This window comes from Canis lupus, chromosome 13 (assembly GCF_003254725.2).
Source record: "Canis lupus dingo isolate Sandy chromosome 13, ASM325472v2, whole genome shotgun sequence".
Taxonomy (NCBI): Eukaryota; Metazoa; Chordata; class Mammalia; order Carnivora; family Canidae; genus Canis; species Canis lupus.
In genome coordinates, this window is record NC_064255.1 from 38,998,878 (window position 1) to 39,023,072 (window position 24,195).

The following is a 24,195-nucleotide window of genomic DNA, read 5'->3' on the forward strand; positions in this document are numbered from 1 at the left end:
AAAAAAAAGGTGCTGATGGTGGAGGAGACTCCAAGATTTTGGAGAACAATTTTTTTTGTGTCTGAGAATTCCGTCCTTATTAAAGCAAGGCATGCTTTTGAGAATATAGGTGGAAGAGTAATCAAATCTGAGGTTGAAAAAATAATAATAAAAAAAACCCAACAAATCTGGGGTTGAGATTTTGAGTTGTTAGTAGAAATCTGGAAAAGAGTCGTCATGTGAAAAATAAGTTACAGGACGCCGACAGTTGGGTCTTAATTCAGGCAGAGAACCACGTTCTGAGCTCCTGTCCTGTGTTGGTTCTAACTTCTTAATAAGAAAATATTTTTTGTGGGTTTTTTTTGTTTGTTTGTTTTGCTTTTTAGACTGTGCTCATTGCGTTGTGGTGAAGTTAAACTACTATGCGTCGTGACTTTAGGCGAGGTGAAGCTTTATTTTAGAAGCTGACTCACTTTGAACTGGTTTTTAATAAATGTTCTAGGATGGTAGAAAGATCTGGGTGGAACAGTGCTTAATAGTTCAAAGCGAGCACTTGAAAATCTATTTCTGCTTCTTGGTAATAGGATCTCTGAAGTTCCAGAATCATTTTCGAACTGGTTCACTGGTTCTTGGAAGCCCTGCTATCCCAGGTCGGTGGACCTGGAGAGGATTCTGAGGTGATTGCTTTTGCACCTGGCATTCAATGGAAATTGTTTGGGGGAATTACTTAGTCGGATATCTAAGAAATATCTAGTGTTTATCCTCTCAGAGACTGGATTTAATGGCCAAATGGCTTGATTTGACCCCATGCATGGCTCCGAGCTACTTGATTATTAAAATTCCTGACTGCTGAGTTCCCCGGTTAAATTGCAAATTTAAATTAAACGTGTGTGTGTGTTTTGTATCTCTATTTTGAAGCAGCCTGTGATCTATCTTTATGACTTACTGAGTCCAGCCCTGTGCTCATGTTCCGGGAGCTTCCTTTCCCCCTGCCCATCTGAGCTCATCCCCACTTTTCGGAAGACCTCTTTAACATCCCCTTCTCACTGGCCTTGTTTCGCTTCTCCAAACCTTCATACGCAAGTGCGCTTGTCATGTTTCTTTCCTTAAGTTCACCCAGTTTGATTTTTTTTTTTAAAATTATTTTATGGCTTAAAAGCTTTTGCACAGAGAAAGCAAGTCTGTGGGCATGACATGCTCCATGAGTCCACCTCTTTTTATTTTTTTCCTTCTTTCAAGAGAAGCAATAAAAAACCCTTGATTGTTTAAACACTAGCACTTCTGATTTTTAAATTTGGCAGCTTATTCACATTTTTTAAAAACCTGGCGACTAGGTGACGCAGTATGGTGAAGAGTTTCCTCTGGTTCCACCCACCAGGGACTTTTCTCCAAAAGAGGTCTCGGTCAGATGGTTGGGGAAGTGCTATGTCATCACCCGCTGGAGGATGTCTGTGCACCCTGGCCAGTTATGAGTTCTGAGAAGCTCAAAGTCGGAAAAACAACAACAAAAAAACCCCATACGTTTTTTAAAAACAGCATTCCCCAAAGTTACTTGACCGTGGAGCCTTCTTTCCACATCATATGGCTTGTATCCTGCGGAGCGAGGGTTCTGCGGGGCCCCGGAGGTGCTTCTCCAACGATTCCTCTCTCGGGCAGGACGTGAAGGCCGGTCCCCACGAACTAGTACCAGACGCCCCCAAAGACGCGATGTGAAGAGCCAGTGTTTTCCGGGCATTTTCACCTCACCCAGGGCCATATAATGCCAACCCACTAAGCTCCGGTGAATGGGTTTTGGAGGTACCTGCCGGTGCCCGGAGCGGGGCGAGGAAGCGTGTGCCGTTCGCGGTCCGCTGTCTGAGGGGCCGGGTCTGCCCCTTTGTCTTTCGGCAGGTCTGTCGCCGCCGTGGGTCCCGCCAGCACGCTGCATAATGGATGAGGCCAAAGGGACGGGGCAGCAGGTGTTCTAGCAATTAAAATAAAGGAAGGAGGAGAAAGAACAGAGCTGCTGATTGTTGGAAACAGCATCCATCCACCCTCCTTCCTTCCAGGAACAGCAGCTCTCTGTGTCCCTCAGTGAGAGGCAGCGACTGCTCGGCCTGCGAGTTCTGATTACCTCCGAGCAGGGCCATCAAGGCTGTCGCTTGGGTAGCCTGTGTCCTTATGTCCGAGGGGAAGTGCATATTCCCCTCGTCCTCGAAAGGGTTATTATAACCGGGTAAAGGCCCCCAAACTTACTTAGTTAAAAATCTCATTGCTGGGCAGCCCGGGTGGCTCAGCGGTTTAGCGCTGCCTTTGGCCTGGGGCGTGATCCGGAGACCTGGGATTGAGTCCCGCGTCAGGCTCCCTGCATGGAGCCTGCTTCTCCCTCTGTCTGTGTCTCTGCCTCTCTCTCTCATGAATAAATAAATAAAATATTTTTTTTAAAAAAAAATCTCATTGCTGTGGGCACCTGGGTGGCTCAGTCGGCTGAGGGCTCTGGCTTCAGCGAGGGTCGTGGGCTCCAGGTCCTGGGATGGAGCCCCACGTCGGGCTCCCTGCTTGGCAGGGAGACTGCTTCTCTCTCTGCTGCTCCCCCCGAGTCCTGCTTGCTCTCTTTCTTTCCCTCAAATAAAGATATAAATAAATAAGTAAAAATAAATAAATAAATAAATAAATAAATAAATAAATAAGATCTTTAAAAATATATACATTTTTAATGCTGTTTGTTAGAATGCATCTGGGAACAATGACTAGCTTCGCTCTAATTATTGGCTCTCCTCTAAAAGGAAGAGGAAGAAAGACGTCTGCACATTTAGGCTGAGAGAGACTGTACAAACTCTCAAGGACCTGAGCTATATTGCACAGCTCAGAAACATTGACTTCTGGAGAACAAAAGTAAAAAAACCAAACAAAAAAAACCCCAACTTTATATTTGAGTTTGACTGCTTGCAAAAGGCCTGTTCTTTGGATGATTGATATTGCTCCAGTTGTCAATTCAGTAGAGACCTTTTGCATTGCTTAACCTGTAGCCAGAAAGTTGGAAACGGCGATCGGAAAGGATACTAGATCCCCATCATCGCAATAGTTGCGTGTTCTCTAAGAGGTTGAGTATTTACACACAGGAGCGCGTGCGCGAGTTTAGGAGCATTGACGTTGCTATATGGTCCTGTGCTGTGTTTCCAATTATTATTTGATAAATTCCCAATATCATGGATATTTGGAAATTGTAATGCATTTAAAATAACGTATTTACCTGTTGGCCTCACCGTGTCTACATAATTTGGATTGCAAGGTCGCAGTGACATTTTGCCAGAGAGAGGATTCTGTGACGCGCTGACATCAGGTTGAGCTTGCCCTGGGCGGTGGCGGGAACCCACACGGCGGAGGTGGCAAGTGCCGGACATCAGGGCTCCCCGGTCCCCTCGGGAAAACCCACCGCCAGACGTGCAGCAGAACGTGCCTTGGCTCTAGGCCTTCTCTGAGGACGCCTTGATCATAAAAGGTCCTTAAAATATAACGCAGGACCTCGTAGAGCACAGCACTAGTGCTGATGACAACAGGGTCACCTCTTAAAACCTTTCTCCTTTCTTCTTCTCCCCAGGGTTTCGGTTAATGTTGGTTCAAGATGATGCGTGGGCAGCAGTGCCCGACGCTCAGTCGGTCTTGTTTTTGGTTAAGCGCAACCCTTGCCTGTTGGGTTCACAGTCTTCTCGTTTTTTCCTTAATTGCCCCGCAGTTGTCCTGCGTTACACGGGTTTTCTCACAGTTTTTTGCATCACCCTGAGGCCAGGGCTCCCTCTTGCTGATGTGGATCCTAGTTGTGCAGGAAGGGCGAGGAGAGCTGAAGACCCGGAGCAAAGCTCTCTGCCCTGGGGCCAAGGTGGCAGCTGCTCCCTCCGTCTGGGCCACTTATGGCGCCACGAGGTCGTGAGGCCCAGCGACGGGTGGCGTGTTGGGGGGGGGACGACCACCTGCTGTCTTCACCACCAACCAGCCAACAGAGCAGATTTTCTGCCATAACACATTATTTGTGAGTTTAAAGAACCAGAGGATGATAGAGAGGGATTTTTTTTGATTTTTTAAAAAATTTATAAATTTATTTTTTTATTGGTGTTCAATTTGCCAACATATTCTATATGCTATATAACATATAGCATAAAACCCAGTGCTCATCCCATCAAGTGCCCCCCTCGGTGCCTGTCACCCAGTCACCCCCACGCCCTGCCCACCTCCCCTTCCACCACTTTTTTTTTAATTTATAAATTTATTTTTTATTGGTGGATAGGGAGGGATTTTATTGCAGAAATGCCTAACGGTCTTAGACAAGACGTCTTGCCTTCCTTCCTCCTCCTCCCCTCCATTCCCTGTCAATAGGCATTTATTTATTTTTCATTCCATAGGGGGTCACGTTGTATATAGGATTATTTCAGTTTGGATTTTTTGGATATTTCTGATGATTCTTTGCATACAGAGATAAAAATATAGCATATCACAGGTTGTTATTATTTTACCCCTGCGGCATTGAGCCAAGTGATAACAAAGGCGTGGCCGTTTTGACATTTTTCTGGGTTTGGGGATTTATTTCCTAATTGCACGCCGTAAGGAAAAGGCACACTGAAGAGAGGAGAAGGTGACACGACAGTGGGAAGTCAGAGCCTTATTGACAACTCAGCTGATAATAGGGGAGAAATCACAGGGACACGGATATTTAGGAGTGATTTTGTGTGAACTCAAAAAGACCTCTCGGAGGGGACCGTATGAGCTTGGGCACGCACCGTGGCTTTGTGTGAATTAGGAAAGCATGACTCTTCCTTTGGAAGCGTCGGTGGGGTCTGGCCAAGAGAGCCCATGCTGGCGCTTAGCCTCAACTTGACCGAGGAGCCAGCGGGACCCCCTCGTCCAAGGCACAACCTGTGTCATCAGCCATGACAACCCGACTACGCCCTGGGAAGCTGAGGCATCCATGAGTCAGTTGTGGTTCGGTAAAAGATGCTGTTATTATTGTCATCAGAATTGCAAGGTGGGAGGCTGGGGCAGAGGAGGGCTCAGAAAGCCTGTAGAGTTGCATGGGGCTGTCTTCCAGAAGGGAAGGGATTTGCCAGAAGTGGTTGGTTATTGGCAGGACTGCGGCCAGCACCCGTTGTCCTAACTTCTGGCCTCCTACCAGTGCTGAGGAGGTGTCGCCAGACAACTGTTTGACTCACACAAAAGTACCATTGATGGAAGATGAGGGTGAGGGCGCTGTGGCCACTTCTCGCACCCAGCGCCTGCCGAGAGCCATTCACATGGCAAACTCACAGATGATACGTCTTCTTTTTTTTTTTTTTTTTTTTAAATGATGCGTCTTTTCAAAGCTAGACAGTACATTGGCTCTTTTGTCCCATATCCAGTATTGGTTTTAAAATATACTATGCAGAGGACATACATAGATCCCAGCCACCATTTTAACAGTGGGCTTGAGGAGTATTATTATATGGAGGTGTCCTTCTGTTACACTGGAGTGAAAACCCTTCGAAAAGTGAAAGATGATGGATAAAGAAGCTGTGGTTTATGTATATGTGGAATATTCCTCAGTCATTAGAAACGACAAATACCCACCATGTGCTTCAACGTGGATGGAACTGGAGGGTATGATGCTGAGTGAAGTAAGTCAATCGGAGAAGGACAAACATCATATGGTCTCATTCTTTTGGGGAATATAAATAATAGTGAAAGGGAATAAAGGGGAAAGGAGAAAAAATGAGTGGGAAATATCAGAAAGGGAGATAGAACATGAGAGACTCCCAACTCTGGGAAACAAACTAGGGGTGGTGGAAGAAGAGGTGGGTGGGGGGTGGGGGTGACTGGGTGGCAGGCACGGAGGGGGGTGTTTGACGGGATGAGCACTGGGTGTTATTCTGTATGTTGGCAAATTGAACACCAATAAAAAACAAATTTATAAAAAAGAAAGAAAAGTGGTCTCTTCCCACTCCAAGCTCTTCTGAGTAAAACCAAATGGAAAATGGCTTTACTCACTAACGAGAAAAAAGAAAATGAGGTTGAGTGAGTCACAACGGAGGTTGGCCTATGTATTCCCAGTCCTCCCTCTAAAAATTTTCAGGATTGTAAAATATAACACAATTCTAGAAACCGTGTGAAACCGACACAGAGCTCAGTTAATTACCGAAGGGGGACGGTCTTGGAATCACCGTGTCCTTGATCCAAACCAAGGAATAGAATTTGCCCCCTTGGAGACCCTTCCTCACCTCCTCCCAAGGAGACGTCCTTCCCTCCTTGGAAGAGTCACTCTGCTCATCTTATGTTGACCATTTCCTTGGGTTTTTTTCATACTTGTGTTGCCCAAGTCATGGCAACTTTTTAAGGGATAAGCTATTTAAAATGTCATCCTAATATCTATATATAATGAGCGCTTTATCATTTTTTTGAAAGATTTTATTTATTTATTCATGAGAGAGGGAGAGGCAGAAACCCAAGCAGAGGGAGAAACAGGCTCCATGCAGGGAGCCCGACGCGCGACTCGATCCCGGGACCCCAGGATCACGCCCTGGGCCGAAGGCAGGCGCCAAACCGCTGAGCCACCCGGGCTGCCCCATTTTATAATTTTTTAAAGCATAATTAGCCTATATTAGTTTCAAATGTACAACGTATCGTTTTGACATTCTTAGAAACGACTCAAGTGTGCTCATCATGACGTGCGGTCGTGCTCGATCTCCGTACGACCGTTGACCCTACTGCCGATGCTAGGCTTTGTGTCACCGTGCCTTATTTCTTTTATAACCAGGAGTTCGTACCTCTTAGTCCCCTTTATTTTTATTTTATTATTTTTTTTATTAGTCCCCTTTATTTATTTCACCCGTCCCCCCTGCCCTGTTCCCCGCTGGTGACCACCGATTTGTTCCCCATATTTAAGAGTCTGGGTTTTTCTTTTTCTGGGTTTGTTTGCGGTTCGCTTATTATTATTACTTTTTTATATTCCACATATAAGTGCCATCATCTGTGTTCGTCTTTCTCTGGCCGACTCCTTCCACCGAGCACGATGCCCTCTGGGCCCATCCATGTTGTCACAAACGGCAAGGTCTCCTTCTCTTCCGCCGTGTTTTATTTTCGCTTGGTTATCTAATAACTTGTTCGGGTGAAGCCTAGTAGTGTCCTAATTTGACTTGGATGCCTTCTTAGATGCCAAATCCTGGTGAAAGACAACAGTTTTGCGGTTACTTAGGATTCTCGGCGGAGGATTCTTCGGTTATTAGACCATCAAGTGGCGAAATGGATTGTTCCTCACACGGTCCGCTGCAGTGTACCTGGAGGCGTCCAGTCCCAGGGCTTTGCCCCGAGTCAGGAAGCCGAGGGGCTTGACCCCTCTTTCCTTGCCATACTCGGTGCTCACGTCACGTCGGTTGGGTGGCTGGCGAGTGCTGTTTGCGTGCAGGGAGCAGGTGAGAGGGTGGGTAGATATAAATGAAACGCCCAGTAGCACACTGGCAAGTGAGCAATAGTGACTGTCGTCAGTGAGAACAGGTAAGAGAAGGGGAGAAGGGGCCCTAGGAACGCGACCGAGTGAGGAGAAGGCGTGGGCCGGGCTGCGCACCTGCGCACTCTGAGGGCTGAGCCGCTTGGTGACTTTGCAGTCCTAGCCCCAGACACCGGTTTGCTATGAACATCTTGGAACATTGAAAGAAAGAAGGAAAGAAGGAAAGGAAGGAAGGAAAGAAGGAGGAGGGGGGAGAGAGGAAGGAAGGGAGGTAGATCAGTTCAAAGAAACCCACGTAAACCCCACCTGGTTTCAATAATTGCAAACATTTTCTGCATTTCTCTCTCTCACATGTACCCCAAGTATTTTTTCAACCATTCCAGAATAAATCACAGGCATCCGACCTCCTTCCCTCTAAATACTTGAGCGTGCAGCTCCAAGTCCCCCTACGTGGCCACAGGCCACTGCCGGTCTTCGTCAAGTGGGTGATGCCCTCGTCGTAGCAAATGGCCAGAATGTGTTCAGGTTTCTGTGTTGGTGCCCAGAAGGCCCTCGGTGAAGTTTCGTTGGAAACCAGGGTTTTCTTTCTTTTCTTTTCTTTTTTCTTTTTTTTTTTTTTTATTTATGATAGTCACAGAGAGAGAGAGAGAGAGAGAGGCAGAGACACAGGCAGAGGGAGAAGCAGGCTCCATGCACCGGGAGCCCGACGTGGGACTCGATCCCGGGACTCCAGGATCATGCCCTGGGCCAAAGGCAAGCGCTGAACCGCTGCGCCACCCGGGGATCCCCGGAAACCGGGGTTTTCTTAGAGAGCAGGCAGTGCATTTGAACGATTGTCTCCCAAGCCTCTCCCCTCCTCTCTTCTTGGGGATGGTGGCATGTTGAAGGGCAGTCTTCCTACAAGATGTGTCATATCCTGGGTTTGCACAACTGTTTCCCCGTGGTTTCGTTTCGCCCAGACGCTGCGTGGAGGTGGCTGACACGCCGGCTACCTGTGTGCTTTTGTACCCGGCACCTGCAGGCCCAGCTCCATCTGTCAAGTGGCCCCAACTGTACCCTTTCTCCTGAGCTCTATTTCTGAAAATTGCAGCCACCTGATTTAGACACTGAAGTCGTGAATTTCTTTCTTTTTTTTTCTTTTTTGTCTCCTTAGATATAAAGCTTGGGGTGGGGGGGCGGGGAGGAAGTAAGAACTTCCAAGCAGGATCAAATATCCTACTAGATGGTTTCTACGTGTGATTCGTAAACTCCAAGCGCCCCAAAGAACGGGCTCCTGCGACCGTGTCTTGGGGCCCCGGGAGCGGGCTCAGACCTGAAGCCGCTTGCTCAGGGTCATGCAGCTCCTGAGTGTCAGACCTGAAAGCTGGGCCCGGACCTGCCTCATTCCAAGGTTTTTCTGCGTTAGTGCGCCAAGGGGCGGGTGACGGTCATGTACACTGAGTTGCCAAAATTAGCCCGGACTGACATATTTATTTAAGGACCAGACCATGCCACCAGGTAAGAATGACGGCGGAGCCAGAGCGTGTCTGCTGGATGCCAGCCTCCCGGGCCCCTGGTCGGCTTCGCTCCCCCACAACGCACGGACGCTTTGTGTCATGTGGAGGCTCAGTGCGTGCTGCTGGGTCCCGTCCCCCGGGAGGCGAGTGCACCCCGAGGCTGCACACCCGCCATGGCCCACGGTGCCCCACGCAGGATCCGAAGCTCCCGGGTGCTTCTGAGTGTGGCCTGCGTTCTTCATCAGGTCCGGCAGTTTCAAACTGGAGCCTGTCAATCTGCGGCTGCAAAAGATGCCTCTGGCTTTCTGGTGACCAGTGGCGTTTCGCTATCCTGCAGGCTAAGCGCCTCCGCCTGGGGCTGGGGAGGATCACGGTCCTGATGCTGATTAAAGCACCGCAGGCCCGGCGTCAGTTCCTTGGCCATGTCGAGCGCAGGGCACGCAGGCAGCTGTCATGCGGAGAGTGCGGCAGCGCGAGGGTGGCGGGAAGGGGCCTGGCCGGCCGCATCCTCACCGAGAGCCACCGCGGGACCGCAGCGAGTCGCTCCACGGCACCTGTGACATGCAGGGCTGTGCCGATGACCCGGGCGGACGTCGGGGCCGTGCAAAGGGACGCCGGGTGGGCCGTGGGGGCTCCTTGGCGCTGCGCGGGGCCGCGGCCATGTCGGGCGGGTGGGACAGGCCTGAAGGCCGCTTGGAGGGAGCACCCGGCCCTCCTCGCTGCCCCTGGGTCAGGGACGCGTCTCACACTTCGGACCCCCTTCAGCGTGAAACGGTCAGTAGGTGACCAGGGGGATGTGTCGGGGAAGACGCTGGGCGACGGATGCTCGAGCGTGGGGAGGAGGCTCGGTGCCACGTTGGAAAACGCGAGTTCACGTGTCCTAGTTAAGGAGATGTAAAGGTGGGGTGCTTCTAGAAAGGCTGAGTTACAGTATGAGACGCATTCACAGGCGGGGCCTGCCCAGCAGGGGACCGTGCGGCTGGCGAGGGCCAGAGCGAAGGAAGCACGGGAACCTGTCGTACCCGCAGGGAGCGAGTGCCCGCCGCGGCCGTGGCCGTGGGCCGCCCGGTGCTGGGGGGCTGCCTGCCGAGTGGGGGTCGAGGAGCAGCTGGGCTGTCCCGCCCGGGGGGGCCTGTGCGACGCCCGTGGTCTGAGGAGTGGGGAGTGGCCGCTGTCACGCTGCTGAGACCTGGATCCACTGAGGACACGTCCGGGGGCGGGGGGATCCGGGATGTCCCAGGAGGACCGGGGAAGCATGGGCTGCTGAACACCAGGGAGGAAGGACCCGCGCCCAGTATGGAAGAGAGAAAGTAGTAACGGGCTCTAACTTTAGTGCTGTTGTCCATGTGACAGTGACAGTCACCGTCCGGCTGTGCCCAGGTGCCGTGGCGGGATTGGAGTGCGCCTGCCGCGCAGGCCCCTGGAGGAGGGGCAGGCACCCTCCCTGGCCGGCCCCATCCTCGGGCACCCTGGTGGCTCTGCTGAGCGCGCTCCTGCTCCTGCAGCCCGGGCTCAGCTCACGGGTCTCCACTCAACTCGAGGCCTTGTCCGCGGATTGAGAGCGGCCGGGGCCGGCTTGTAGGCCTGAGGGCGACGGGGAGAAGGTGGCGGACACTGCATGCTCGTGCAGGGAGCATGGACCCTGGAAGGCAGGGAAAAGGGGCACCTGGAGGCTCAGGTGGCGAAGCATCAGGTCATCATTCTCGGGGCCTGGGACCGAGCCCCGTGTGGGGTTCCCTGTTGGGGGAGCCTGTGCCTCCCCTTCCTCTGCCTGCCACGTCCCCTGCTTGTGCGCTTGTTTTCGGTGTCAGATAAATCAATAAATCTCTTAAAAAAAAAAAAAAGGAAGGAGAAGAACCGGATACGGTTGGAGGGGCCAAATTCAGGTCCTTAAGGGAAGAGGGAACGTGCGCTCCCAGCTAGGAGATGAAGACTGCTGTGGGCTGAGGGGCAGGTAGGCACCCGGGGACGGGATGGCTCCCGGGGATGGGACGGGATGGCACCTGGGGAAGCGACGGTGCCCGGGAGGGGAGGGGACGGCACCCGGGGAGGGGACAGTACCCAGGGATGGGATGGGATGGGACAGCACGGGATGAGAGAGGACAGGACAGGATGGCACCCGGGGACGGGACGGGATGGGACGGCATCCGGGGATGGGAGGGGATGGCATCTGGGGACGGGAGGGGATGGCACCCGGGGACGGGATGGGACAGCACCTGGAGACGGGAGGGGAAGGCGCCCGGGGACGGGACGAGATGGGTAAAGTGTAGTTCTTCCTTCGGAGGAAGGGCTGAAAAGAGAGGGGCAGAAAGCACCTGTAGAGGAGCGTGGGCTGGGGTAGCTGAAGGAGGCCTGGGCAGCCAGTGTGTACCCACCGTCGCCCTGATGGCGAGGTCGTCGTCCACCAACAGGGCTGGGAGGGTGCGCGAGGCTCTATGGACGGCATCCAGCACAATCTCACCTCGGGGGGCCCTTGAGGCGTGAGCGGTGGGGGCACCGGGAGAACGATGGCCAAGGAGCTCCTCCCCACCCCGCCTCGCTTCCCATCAGGGTCAGCCCGGGGCTGTGGCACCCAGACCCTTGACGTGGGGGCCGTGCCCGTGCTGGCGCCTTGGGACCCAGCACCCCTCCCGCGGCCTCCCGGCTGCGCTGGGCCCTTGGACTCAGGGAAGCCTGAGCTGGACTCAGGGAAGCCTCGCGGGGCCTGGGGTCTGCGTGGACACCCTCCTCCGGCTCCTTCCGTTGGGGCCTGTTGAGGAGCAGGTCCGCAGGGGCCGTCCTGGCCTGTCGCGGGCAGAGCCATTCATTCCTCTGCTCACTGCTGCCCCAATCGTGCTGGGGGCCAAGGACCCTGCAGTCCTACCACCTGGGGCTCAGTCCTTGGTCGCATTGCTTGACCTCTGGGTTTCCTTGGTCTCGCAGTGGAACCAATGACCATCACAGGAGCCACCTCACTGGGTGCTTATGGGGTCACATGACATTATCCCTGGCGGCATTTGGACCCAAGAGCATGTCCGGCGGGGCTGGTGGATCTGAAGGCGCCCAGGACTCGGCTGTGCCTTCGGGGCCGCACCCTTGCCCGCTGCTCCTCCTGCGCCCTCGTAGGCCGTGTCCGTGCTCCCCCTCCGGCGCTCACCCTGCAGTGTGATCCTTGCCCCTGGGTCGTGGGTTCTTGCTGGGTGGCGTACAGATTGCTCTATTTCGGTCTCACAGGCACCCCTGGTACATCGCCTGGCACGACACGGGTACTCGGCGGATGATTGACTGGCCGATTGCTAATTCTAGTTCAGAGGAGTATGATTTATGGTTGTTTATGAAGAGTTTCCATAGAAACTTGATTGGATTTTTCTAGCAACCCCACGAAGGAGACAGAAATAGCGGTGGATTTATTTCTCAGTAAATGTGAAAAATAAGAGCAATTCTGTTCCGCTTTATGTTACAGTTGAAGTGTGAAAATATGCAGAGATGTCCTTTTATTAAATAAGTCAGATGTGATCAGGAGAGAAGGGCATGTAACGAGCCGCACGTAATCTTCTCCCGTGAATTTCAAAGGCGTATTATTTTTCATTTTACTGTTTAGAGGAGGAGATCACAGCCTTGTGAAAGCGTACCTTTTTTTTATTATTATTATTTCAACAAATATTTATTGAGTATCTACTGTGAGCCGAGGACTTCTCTAGGCTTGGGGTACGCAGCACGGAGGGACAAGTAAAATCTCCCACTCTCACCTTACGAGGTGGACTTGGGAAATAAACAAAATAAAACGTGGGATGAAGCGTGCCTGTTTTTGCACAACTTAGAAAATATCCATGTCTTTCAAAAAGTCAAAATATATTAAATTCTGTATTTTTTTCAGTTGCCTGAATCCAGGGACCATCGTTTTGTCAGGCAATGGACTCTCCTCTTAGGGCCATGTTAATAGGGTTTCCAACGTTTATTTAAAATCCTCTTCAGGCGTGCAGTATATTAGGGGACTGCAGTTTGTCTACCAAATTGCTTTAAAAAACAACAACTGGGGGACTCCTGGGGGGCTCAGTGGTTTGGCGCCTGCCTTTGGCCCAGGGCATGACCCTGGAGTCTCGGGATCCAGTCCCGTGTCGGGCTCCCGGCATGGAGCCTGCTTCTCCCTCTGCCTGGGTCTCTGCCTCTCTCTCTCTCTCTCTCTCTCTCTCTCTCTCTCTCTGTGTCTCTGATGAATAAATAAATAAAATCTTAAAAACAAACAAACAAAAAAACAACTGAAGATTAATGAAAATATTTCTGAAATATAGTTCGTATAAATGATAATGAACAAGAGGCTGGCTCTTGGGAGTCTTTGACTCTTCCTGGCAATTAATAATAGTGTAACAAGGTAGTTAGCAAAGTGTAGCATTTTGATATATAATGTGTTACATTAGAAACACATCATAAAAATGTTACCATCCAGTTGTGTGGTTGTGTTAGTAGACTTTTTTTTTTTTAAGCCCTCCATATTTCAGTGATTTGGATGGTTGAGAGCAGCGCCACTGACATGCACAGACTCAGAAATATAAAATTACCTTTTAGTTTAATGAGAAGGAAATCAACTACAGATGAGTTTACTTAATAATTCCTTGTGTAAAATAGTGTGATGACACAACTGTGGTGGCTTCCTCTGCTTTTGGTTTAATTCCTCAGGTAGATGGAAGCATTTCTTTTCCTTCAAAATCACCAGTGTTCTGTTAAGCTATCCATTTATTATTTTTTAAAAAAGATGTTATTTGTTTATTCATGAGAGACACACAGAGAGAGAAGCAGAGACCCAGGCAGAGGGAGAGGCAGGCTCCCTGCGGGGAGCCCGAACGCGAGACTCGATCCCGGGACCCCAGGATCATGCCCTGGGCCGAAGGCAGATGCTCAACCCCTGAGCCCCCAGGTGTCCCCATTTATTATTATTATTATTTTTTCCCATTTATTATTTTAATCTGACATTTGCCACATGTCCCTCCATTGCTGTAAATCACCACTATTTTGGATAGTGATAAAAATGAATTAATCCTGAAGCATAAAGCAGGGAAAGAAATCTGCTCTTAGGCTTTCCTGAAAGGCACGCAGGGCACAGTTGGCGACATAGGTGCCAGCATAAGTGCTTCTTGGATCTCTCCGAATGAGGACGTGCGCACAAGGTCATTAGAGCCACTCAGGGTGGCGTCCAGTGGTTTGGTCCGTGTGTTGTATTCATTTTTTTATTTGTTTCTTGCTTGTTTCTCTGGTGAAGGCCTTGAGGGAACAGTAGGAACTTTGGCCCTTGGTGTGAGTGAGATGGGGAGATATTGAGGGATTTTAAGTGTAATAGTGGCATGATCTAATGTCATGAGATTACCTGGGCTTGCTCCGTTGAGAGTAGAGGGAAGGGAGGCAAGGGTGGGAGCAGGAAGGCCAGCGAAGAGACTTATCCGGGCTCGGAGTAGGTGGTAGAGTGGAGGCAGTGAGAAGCGGTTGAGTCCTGGCTAAGTTCCGAAGGGAAAACCAACGGAATTTGTTGGTGGGTGTGATGGGGTGTGACGGGTTGTGAGGGAGAGGGGTAAAGCATGGCAAAGCTGAACAGCTGCCAGGATGGAGCTGCAAGGACTAATGGTCAGATAGGCGAGGGTCAGCAGGGAGTGGAGAGCAGGATCTGGGGGAAATGATAAGGCATCCTTGACATTTCAAGCTGCCTTTCCACTGCTAGCCCTGGGATGCTGCTGAACCCGGGCGCTCTCCCCACCACTCCTCTCTCCGTCCCCACCTCAGGCTCTCCGTAGTAAGAGTTTTCCTGGATCTTCCCCATCCTGCTCAGCGTCCTTGGAGAGTCATCGGGAGCTCATGGCTTGGCCAGCGCCTTGTCTGGAAGGTTAATGAGAGGCCTTAGTTGGGATCCAGGGGAGAAGGTTAGTGAAGCGTTTGGGGGATGATTGTTCACTTCCGCTGCTCCTGGACCGTGGGTGCCAGTGGTTGATTCTTGACAGCCCTATTTTTTATAGCAATGGTTTAATGCTGTCACGAAAGGAACAGTAATTAACAGTCTTTAGCGTCAAAATACACAATGTGTGACATTGTAAACACAACATAAAGATGTTGCTGAGAGAGGTTGTTGAGACAGGACGTCCGAAATCCTGATGCCAGTGGAAGGTTGTCCTTTTCTGATGCTGAGCTGTTGGCTCACGTTCATAGATGAGGTCAGGGCTTTGTAAAATTTCCTGTGCGTGTGAGTCACATGGTGGGTCTTTTTTGGGATGTTGGTTCTGATTAAGTAGATCTCATAGAGGGAAAGGAGGACTGGTCTGTATTTCTGACATTGATTCCAGGGGAAGATGCTGCTGCTGCTGCTGGTCTCAGGACCTGCCTCTTCAGTGGCATGGTCCTTGTTGAATCTCTGGAGTCTATTCAACTGTTGACCTTCTTAACCAAGATCTAGACCCGTCTATACTGAATGACTTGGGCTCAGAAGAAAGGATGGCATTAGGGTCCGCAGAGAGCAGTGAGAAGGCTGTGGCCTGATGGACACAGCAGCAAGGAAGGAAGAGAGGAAGAACAGAGGCAGAAATGACCTTCCTCCAGATGCACGGGGCCCCGTTCCCACCTCTAGCGTTGGCAGTCGGGAAATTGAATTTAATGCGGCTACACCCTAGAGGATGTTAATTAGCAGACTGGCTGTTAAATCAAATCTCCTTGACATGTCTTCCTAGCCATGCATCACATACAACATAATTTTAAATAGTACATGAGAATTTTGAGTAATCCATGGACCACCAATGTTTTCTTATAATCTAAATAGTCCTGTTACCTTCTATTTAGGATATGAGTTTTAGGTATCCATTTTCCTCTCTGAGCGTTTCGTATGCAGTATCCATGTCTGATTGTGTTTCTGATGACCCTGCCCATTATCATGGCTCAATAAATGGAGAGGGACCTGGGTTATCTTGGCCAGAGATTCTGTAATAGATATAGGTAAACCCTCTGGGTTCCCACTGTTAGCACCCCAAATTATAATAAAAATGTAAAGAATTGGGGAAAATGTTTTCAGAACCTTCTAATCACTTCTTGGTGAATAAAGTTTACTTTTTTATATGTAAATTTATTTTTTATTGGTATTCAATTTGCCAGCATATAGAATAACACCCAGTGCTCATCCCATCGAGTGCCCCAAAAAAGGTTACTTTTACAGATCATGTTAGTGGTGTTTTAAGAATATAAATTAGAACTAATAGAGTCAGGAAAGAAAATGCTAAATTTTTTAAAGTCTGTGTTTAAAAATCTTAGCTTTTTAAAAGAGATCTTTTGTAATTTCTTTATTTTAGGAAGAGAGCTAGATATTTGCAAACTGTAACTACAAGCTACTTTTTATCCATTTCTCACATTCCCTTAAGTAAAAATGAGAAGATATTAACAAAGGACTATTTTTCTTTTTTCCCTTTCTTCCTTCCTTTCCCTCCCTCCCTCCCTTCCTTCCTTCCTTCCTTCCTTTCTTTTTCTTTCTTTCTTTCTTTCTTTCTTTCTTTCTTTCTTTCTTTCTTTCTTTCTTTCTTTCTTTCTTCTTTCTTTCTCTTTCTTTCTTTCTTTCTTTCTTTCTTTCTTCTTTCCTCTTTTCTTTTCTTTTCTTCTTTTTTCTTTTCTTTCTTTCTTGAAAGTTCTAGGAGAGTAGGGAAAATTTAAAAAAGAGAATAAAAATCACACCTGCTTCCCACCACGAAGAGACAACATGTTGGCATATTTTCTGTGTGTGTGCATGCGTGTGTGCATGTTGTAATATTTTTGTCTGATTTTGGAATCAGGGTAATCCTGACCTAATAGAATCAGTTGGGAAGTATGCTTTCCTCTTCAGTTGTCTGGAATAGTTTATGTAGAATTGTATTACTTCTTCCTTACACATTTGTTGTAATTTACCAGATAAACCTTCTGGGATTGACATTTTCTTTGGGGAAAGTTACCTATTTCTTTATTGAACGAACTTGGGTTGTTTGTGTCAAGAAATTTATCCAGTGCATCTAAGTTGGTAAATATATTGAAATAAATTCATGTATAAAATTCACTGTTTTCTGTTTAATGCCTATAAAATCTGTAATGATGTCATCTCTATCATTCCTGATGTTAGTAATTTGTGTCTTTCTCTTCTGGCTAAAACCCAAAGATTTTCTGTTCTATTAGCTAAAGATTTATCAATGGGGCTAGATGTTTCCCAATTTTATTGGTCTCAAGTAAATTGCTTTTGATTTCATTGATTTTTCTCTATTGCTTTGTGGTTTTCTATTTGATTTGATTGCAACTGATATGGTTCCCCCCTTTTTTTTCTACTTAATTTGGACTTAATTAATGTAGAAAGAAACAAAATTCATTAATTTAAGGTCTTCTTTTCTGTTACAGGTGTTTTGTGCTATATATTTCCCCAAAATACTGCTTTAGTGTCTTTCCATACATTTTTATGTTGCCATATTCTTTCACTACAAAATATATTCTAATTTCTTTTTATTTCTTCTTTCATCAGTGGGCTAACATGGCATTACTTAGTCTAAAATTATTTGGATTTTTTTTCCTAGAGATATTTCTGTTGTTAATTTCTAAGGTAATTCCATTGTAGTCAGATGACATGCTTTTTTTATGGGTTGAGTTATTTTAAGTGTGTGGAGACTTGTTTACTGACCCAGAAGTTGGTCTATCTCAATACATGTTCATTGTGAACTAAAGGAGAAAAATACGTATTCTGCTATGTAGGGTGAAGTGTTGTTGAAATGTCAAGTAAGTCAATTTGGTTGACAGTGTTGTTCAAGTCTTCTATATCCTTACTCATTTTTTGTTTGCTTATTCTATCACTTGTGGGAGAGAGATAATATATTTCTAATTTTAGTTGTGAATTTGTTTATTTCTCCTTGAAGATCTATGTTTTGGCTTATGTATTTTGAAGTTTTTATTAGATGCAAAACTGTTTAGGATTTTTTTTTTTGTCTTCCTAATTAGCTAAACTCTTTGTCATTATGAAATGACTTTGTCTGTCTTTCATATTACTCTTCTAAAAGTTTCTTTGTCTGATATTAATATCCAGCTTTTCAAAATTAGCATTAGCATGTTATTATTTTATTCTATTCTTCTATTTTTAACCTACCGCTATATTTATATTTAAACTGCATTTTTCCTAGGCAGCACATTGTTTGCTCTTGCTTTTTTCCCAATATGATAATCTCTGTCTTTCAATTGGAGATGTTTAGGCCATTTGTATTTAATGCACTTATTGATATGGTTAGGTGTAAGTCTACAGTATTGTCACTTAATTTTATTTTTTTCATCTGTTCTGTATTCTCTTTTCCTCTTTTTTCTTTTTGCCTTTTTTAATTATTAAGAGTATTTTTTATGGTTCTAGTTTATCTCCTTTCCAAGCTTATTAACTATGCTGTGTTTATTTTGCTACTTTAGAAGTTGCTTTAGGGTTTATAGTATGCATATTTATCAGGCACACTGTAGATACTCAATATTCTTATATTTGACAGTGCCTAGGTCAAAGGGCTGCTGAGAGCCAGAGGCATCAAGAATCAGTCCTGGGCTGTTACTCATTCTTTTCCAGATTTTATTTTCCTCTTTCACCCCAAATTATTATGGGTATTGGCTCTCATATTCCTGTCTTGATGTTTGTCTCTTGAGGTTAAGTGTCTGTATCCTCCCCTCCTCTGCCCCTTTAATGTTTTAACAAATAGAGACTTTATCCTTAGGTGGTGCTTTCTGCAGACTTTTTTGAAAGTGTGTGGGTTGAGGCCGTGGCCTTGACTTATTATGGCCAAGCCCCAAAAGTAATATCCTTATCAGGAAGAACAGACATTTTTTTTTTTAAGGTATTGGGTAGGAAAAAGCTTCAAAATAATGGTCTAAATTTAAGATTAGCTCATCTCAGCAAAGCTACACATGGAAAGGAAATTCAGACCTAACAGATTTTCCCTATTCTTGGAAATGTCACCAGTTATTTGAAGCCTCTTAAATATTAAAAAAAAAAAAAAAATCATTGAGCTTCCTGATTGAAAAAGAAAAATTTATGCTCTCTCTCTCTCTCTCTCTTTTTTTTTTCCAGCAAGTAACCGGCAGAAGTTTTGGTGACAAAGATTTTCGGACAGGGTTAGAAAATGGAATCCTCCTCTGCGAGTAAGTATAGTCTATTATTCAGTCTGTTTTTGTTAAGAAAAATCATTAGTGCTATTCAGTTCATCTGAAAACTTTGTATTTTATTTTGAATTTATTCATAGTTTGATTCTGAAATTTTAAAAAATCACTGGGTCAGGCAGTAAATATAAGTAAGTGAGGGAATTTGTACGATAGGGAGTGATGGGGACTTTCTAATTAGATAAGAAGGATCTGGTAGCTGCTTTAGCTCCAACCATCATTTACTATGTAGGAATCTGGGCCCAAGTAATTGAAAGGATGTGGACCCAATTGTAGTAAAAGTAGCAGCTTTTCTCCCCCTATTTCCCCAAAACAAAAGCAATTTATGCCAAGTGAAAAAAATGCATCCACTTACAACATCTTAAAACGTGACAGGTAATGTTCCTCACCGGGCTTGCTCCCCTGACTTATTTTGAATAATTTATGCCCTTGGCAAATGTCAAATGCGAACAATAACTGTAATGTTTAATTTTTATGTTTTATGACAAAACCAGATTTTGTCATAAAGTGCTGCTGGGATGGTGGGTTCAGGAGCTCTCTGTGAAGTGGTTCTAGACACAAAATAAGCAAGAGCCTTAACGCTTAGAGATGGATAGACATAGACTTTCAGATCTCAAACTTTGAATTTAATAGGTTCTGTAATTTGGATACTGCTTTTTGTTCCATTGAGGTGAAATGCACCTCAGGAAATGCACAGCTTCAAAAACCCAGTCTGGTGGGATTTGAGAACTGTGTACATGCTTGCAGCCTCCACCTGACCAAGAGGGAGGACGGCGGGTTCTCTCCCGCCCTTCCCGATCAGTCTCAACCTCCTCTAGAAAAGTACCGTAATTTATATCACCGTAACATTTACCTGCCTTACATCTGGAACTTTATGTAAGTGAAATTACATAGAATGAATCCACCCTGATTTTAGCGACTTCTGGAATGTTGTTTGGGACCCACTGAGGTAGTTGAAAGACTTCAGGCCTTGGAACCTGAGAACTAGAAACTCAAACCTTACTGTACCCCTTAAATCATTTAACCTCCGTGAGTCTCAATTTTTTTTTTCCTCTAAAATGGTAAGAAAAAGTGATCACTTTTGCTTATGTCATAGACTTTTCGTGAATTTCAACAGGATCACGTGGATGAGGTGCTCTAAAGAATCATGTGCCGTACAAAATGTTGATTCTTATGCAGCATCTTTCAACACAGTTCACACCAGCATTTTTTCCCTGCTCCCCATTGTCCTTTTTTTTTTCTGATTAACTCTCATTTACTTTATTTATTTATTTTTGGATATGCAAAAATTCTTTTTATTATTATTAAAATATGACCTTTATTTTATTATTATTATTTTTTATAAATTTATTTTTTATTGGTGTTCAATTTGCCAACATATAGAATAACACCCAGTGCTCTGGAGGGTATTATGCTGAGTGAAATAAGTCAATTGTCCTTTTTTCTTCAAGGAGAAATGCGCATGCCCTGCTTGCTGTTTCCAAGCATTCCTTCCTGCAGGGCCTCTTTGCTCCTCTCATACTTTTACTTCCTTCACTGCCTCTTTTCCCTTTATTTTTTTATTTTTTTTTTATTTTTTTATTTTTTTTAGAAGGAGAAGCAGCCTCACTGCTAAGCAAGGAGCCCAATGTGGGGTTCGATTTCAGGACCCTGGATCTTGACCTGAACGGAAGGCAGATGCTTAACTGGCTGAGCCACCCAGGCTCCCCTCTTTTCCCTTTATTAAACCTCAATCAGCTCATCTCTTAGATGAACCATAAGTAGTTTAGCATCTCAGTGGAGACAAAGGCAGGCAGACCGCAGATACCTCCCTTGTGTTCTAACACCTGCTTCCCTGTTCTAACAGCTTCACCTGTGGTTCTGGGCATAGCTTTCTCCTGATGTGGACGGACTGAATCTGGTCTGGTTTATGTACGTTGTGGTCTCTTAACTCTGTTGAAGTGGGTCTTTGGTACCAAGTTTTATTTAACTGACATTTGCTCCAAAGGTCCCTGTAGGTGTCCACCTCCCCACGATGCTCCCCCGAGTAAATCTGCCGGGGTGCAGTATTGCCTCCCAGATTTTGGATTGGGCAGGTTCATCTGCAGACAAGGCTCTGGGTCTGGACACTTTTGCATGAATAGAACTTGTTTCTTGGAGCACCTGGTGGCCCAGTGCTTAAGCGACTACCTTCAGCTCAGGTCAGGATCCCAGCGTCCCGGCTCCTCGCTTTTCCCTCTCCCTCTGCCCCTCCCCACGTCTTGTGTGCGTGTGCTCTCACTCTCAAATAAGCAAATAAAATCTCTAAGAAGAAAAAAAAAATAGAAGAAGAAAGAAGAAAAGAAGTTGCTTCTTCCCTCGATGAAAAGGTTAAGTTAGAGGATGGATTCAGTCCTGTGAGCAGCGGCGCTCTCCGTGGGCCTTTCCCAAACACGTTGATGAGTGTTGGGGCTGTTTAGGGGTGGAGGGATGGGGTTTGGGCCAAGGCCAGGTTAGGAAACACTATGGTTAGACAAGGTGGAGGCACAGAATGTAGCCGGGGGCCTCTTTAGATAAATAGAGGGTTTGGACTGCGGACAGCCAGGGGCAAGCGGAGGGAGCTGGCCAACTTGAGGCCGCACAAGGGTCACTGAGCGGTACTAGGCCAGGGCTCAAGAGAAGTGTGCTACTATCTAAGCCTCCTACCCGCCGAGGATGGGAGCCCCTGGGGTACTTGCAGGAATTGGAGGACCGGGGCGAGTCCTGTCTTCCCTGTGGGACCCACAGAGAGGGTGCTAAGGCGCATGCACCGGATGTAGCCCGTCTCCACCTGGGCCATTGGGGCAGAGCTGGGGCCGCGGCTGGAGAAAGCAGAACCAGATGAGTTCCTCAGTGCAGGAACCCCGAGGCTGACCGTGCTGAAGGTTGGGCGGTACAGGAGGAAGAGGTCCCCTCCTCTCTGGGCAGAGCAGAGAGATCAGCAGCAGTGACTCCTGGGCCTTGGGTCCCGGGAGCGCGTGGCGAGGCCTTGTGCCGTTGCTGGGGTTGCTGGCTCATGGCGAGGACCAGACTGCAGGGATGGAGGGTCTGAGCACAGCGCGGGCTCCCAGACGGTGGGTCCCGGGTCTGAGAGCAGATGGGGATGTGCAAGGCCGTGCCACTCTCTAGGACCAGAGGGCACCTCCTGGGTGCTGGTGACTAAGGGGTTCTGGCTCGGAACCCTCCACCCATGGGGTGACACGCAACACTGTATGAAGAACTCCCTGTAATTTCAGATTTCAAAAACTAGCAATTCAGCTCCTCAGAGACTGAGGCTTTCATAACATGCAGCCCCCTTTTTATTTTTTTAAAAGATTTTATTTATTTATTCATGAGAGACACACACACACACACACACACACACACAGAGAAGCAGAGACCCAGGCAGAGGGAGAAGCAGGCTCCATGCAGGGAGCCCGACATGGGACTCGAACCCGGGACCCTGAGGTCACGCCCTGGGCTGAAGGCTGGTGGTAAACTGCTGAGCCACTGAGCTGCCCGAGCTCTCTTTTTAAAGATTGTTGGATAAATAAAATCTTTATTTTTTAAAAAGATTCATTTATTTATTCATGATAGACATGGAGAGAGAGAGAGGCAGACACACAGGCGGAGGGAGAAGCAGGCTCCACGCAGGGAGCCCGACGCAGGTCTCAATTCCGGGACTCCAGGATCACGCCCTGGGCCAAAGGCAGGCGCTAAACCGCTGAGCCACCCAGGGATCCCCTAAATAAAATCTTAAAAAAAATAAAAATAAAAATTGTTGGAGCTTTTCAAGTTCGTATTATTCAGAACAGAAGCCCAGCCGGTGTCCTGTAATAGCGTCGTGACCCCAGCAGAGGAACACACGAACAGCGTCAGTGAATGACTCCTTTTGTTCGACAGACTCTCCTCCCTTTGTCCGGGTTGGATCGGCCCTAAATGCCGGTCCAGCCGGGGAGACTTCATGCTCCTTGTTCACTAAACATTTCCTGAGCTGTTGATGGGTCTGAAGAAATTCATAGTTCTCATCAAACAGAGGGCTTCCTTCTGGGTCTGGGGTCTGGTTTTTTGCTTCTTGCCAAACTTCCGTGTGGCCTGCGAGGACTGTCCTCATACCCGCTGCACGGAGGTGATCAGTGGAGGCTCGGGGGATTAACTAACCTGCCTGAGGCTGTACGGTCGAGAAATACATCCAGGGGTCTGGTTTCTTAGCTTTTGCTCTTAACGACTGTCCTGAGCCTACAGTTGGCATGTTAAAGGGAGAGAGAAGCAAGAGGCCCGGGGCTGGTGCAGAAAAGGCTGAGTGTGGAGGGAGGAGAGGGCAGGGGGTGACGATGGGGTCTCAGCAGGACAGGGCGTGAAGGACAGCAGGTGGTCTTGGGGTGTAGGCACCCCGCGGGTGCTTGGGGTGGTCTGGTCTTTCCTTTTCTTCTAAGATTATGTGTTTTGGAGAGAGCGCACATGTGCGTGCGTGCACATGAGCAGGGGAGGGGCGGGGAGGGGAGAGAATCTCCCGCAGACTCCCGCCGAGCGTGGAGCCCAGTGCAGGTTTGATCCCAGGACCTGAGATTAGGACCGGAAACGAGCCCTGGGTGCCCGGGGGCCTCCCGAAGAGGGGGAGCGGGTGCAGGGGAGCGGTCGGTGGTGCGGCTTGGGCCTTCTCAGGTGGAGCCTGGGGACAGGGGTGCCCAGGGGCACCTGGGGCTCCGGGGCAGGAGGGGGCTCCAGCGGGGAGGGAACAGCACCAGGGAGCCCTGGGACCCGGCCTCTGGCTGCGACACCAGCAGCGGACGGCAGGCCGCGTGTGCCCAGGCCGGGGACAGCCGGCGCGCTTTCACTGTGACCGTTCGTCGCCCCAAGTGTACCCTGGACGTGTGGGGGTTAGATGCTCACGTGATGGGATGGCCCGTGAAACACGTGTGGTCCAAGCGGGGCCGAGCTGCAGCGGCGACAGGGTCACGCCGTAGAGGCGGGGACCAGCTGCTGCAGGTGGCCCCGAGCACTGGAGGGCCTCAGAGGAAGGTGACGAGCAGCAGCCCCTAGGGGGGTGCCCCCGGGCCCCGCTTCCCAGCACCCGGCTCACCCCGCTCGGAGAGAATTCCAGAGAGGAGGCTTCCGAGTGGTTTCTGTGACGCGGACTGTACCATTTAGCGG

The 24,195-nt window shown here is 48.1% G+C and overlaps 1 protein-coding gene and 1 long non-coding RNA gene across 14 annotated transcripts in view; one reads left to right on the forward strand and one right to left on the reverse strand.

Moving 5' to 3' along the window:
* Positions 1-24,195, forward strand: part of LIMCH1 (LIM and calponin homology domains 1) — a 296,259-nt gene that overhangs the window by 101,188 nt on the left and 170,876 nt on the right. For all 13 annotated transcript variants that reach the window (XM_035713987.2, XM_035713995.2, XM_035714024.2 and 10 more), the window contains one exon: positions 18,977-19,047. In XM_035713987.2, coding sequence (XP_035569880.2) covers positions 18,977-19,047 — 71 coding nt within the window. The remainder of the gene's footprint in view (positions 1-18,976; positions 19,048-24,195) is intronic.
* LOC112662241 (uncharacterized) lies at positions 477-14,413 on the reverse strand. Its single transcript, XR_003138291.3, has 3 exons — positions 14,267-14,413; positions 2,429-2,581; positions 477-1,942 (listed from the first exon to the last, which is right to left on the reverse strand). It is a non-coding gene; the product is annotated as an uncharacterized LOC112662241 (long non-coding RNA).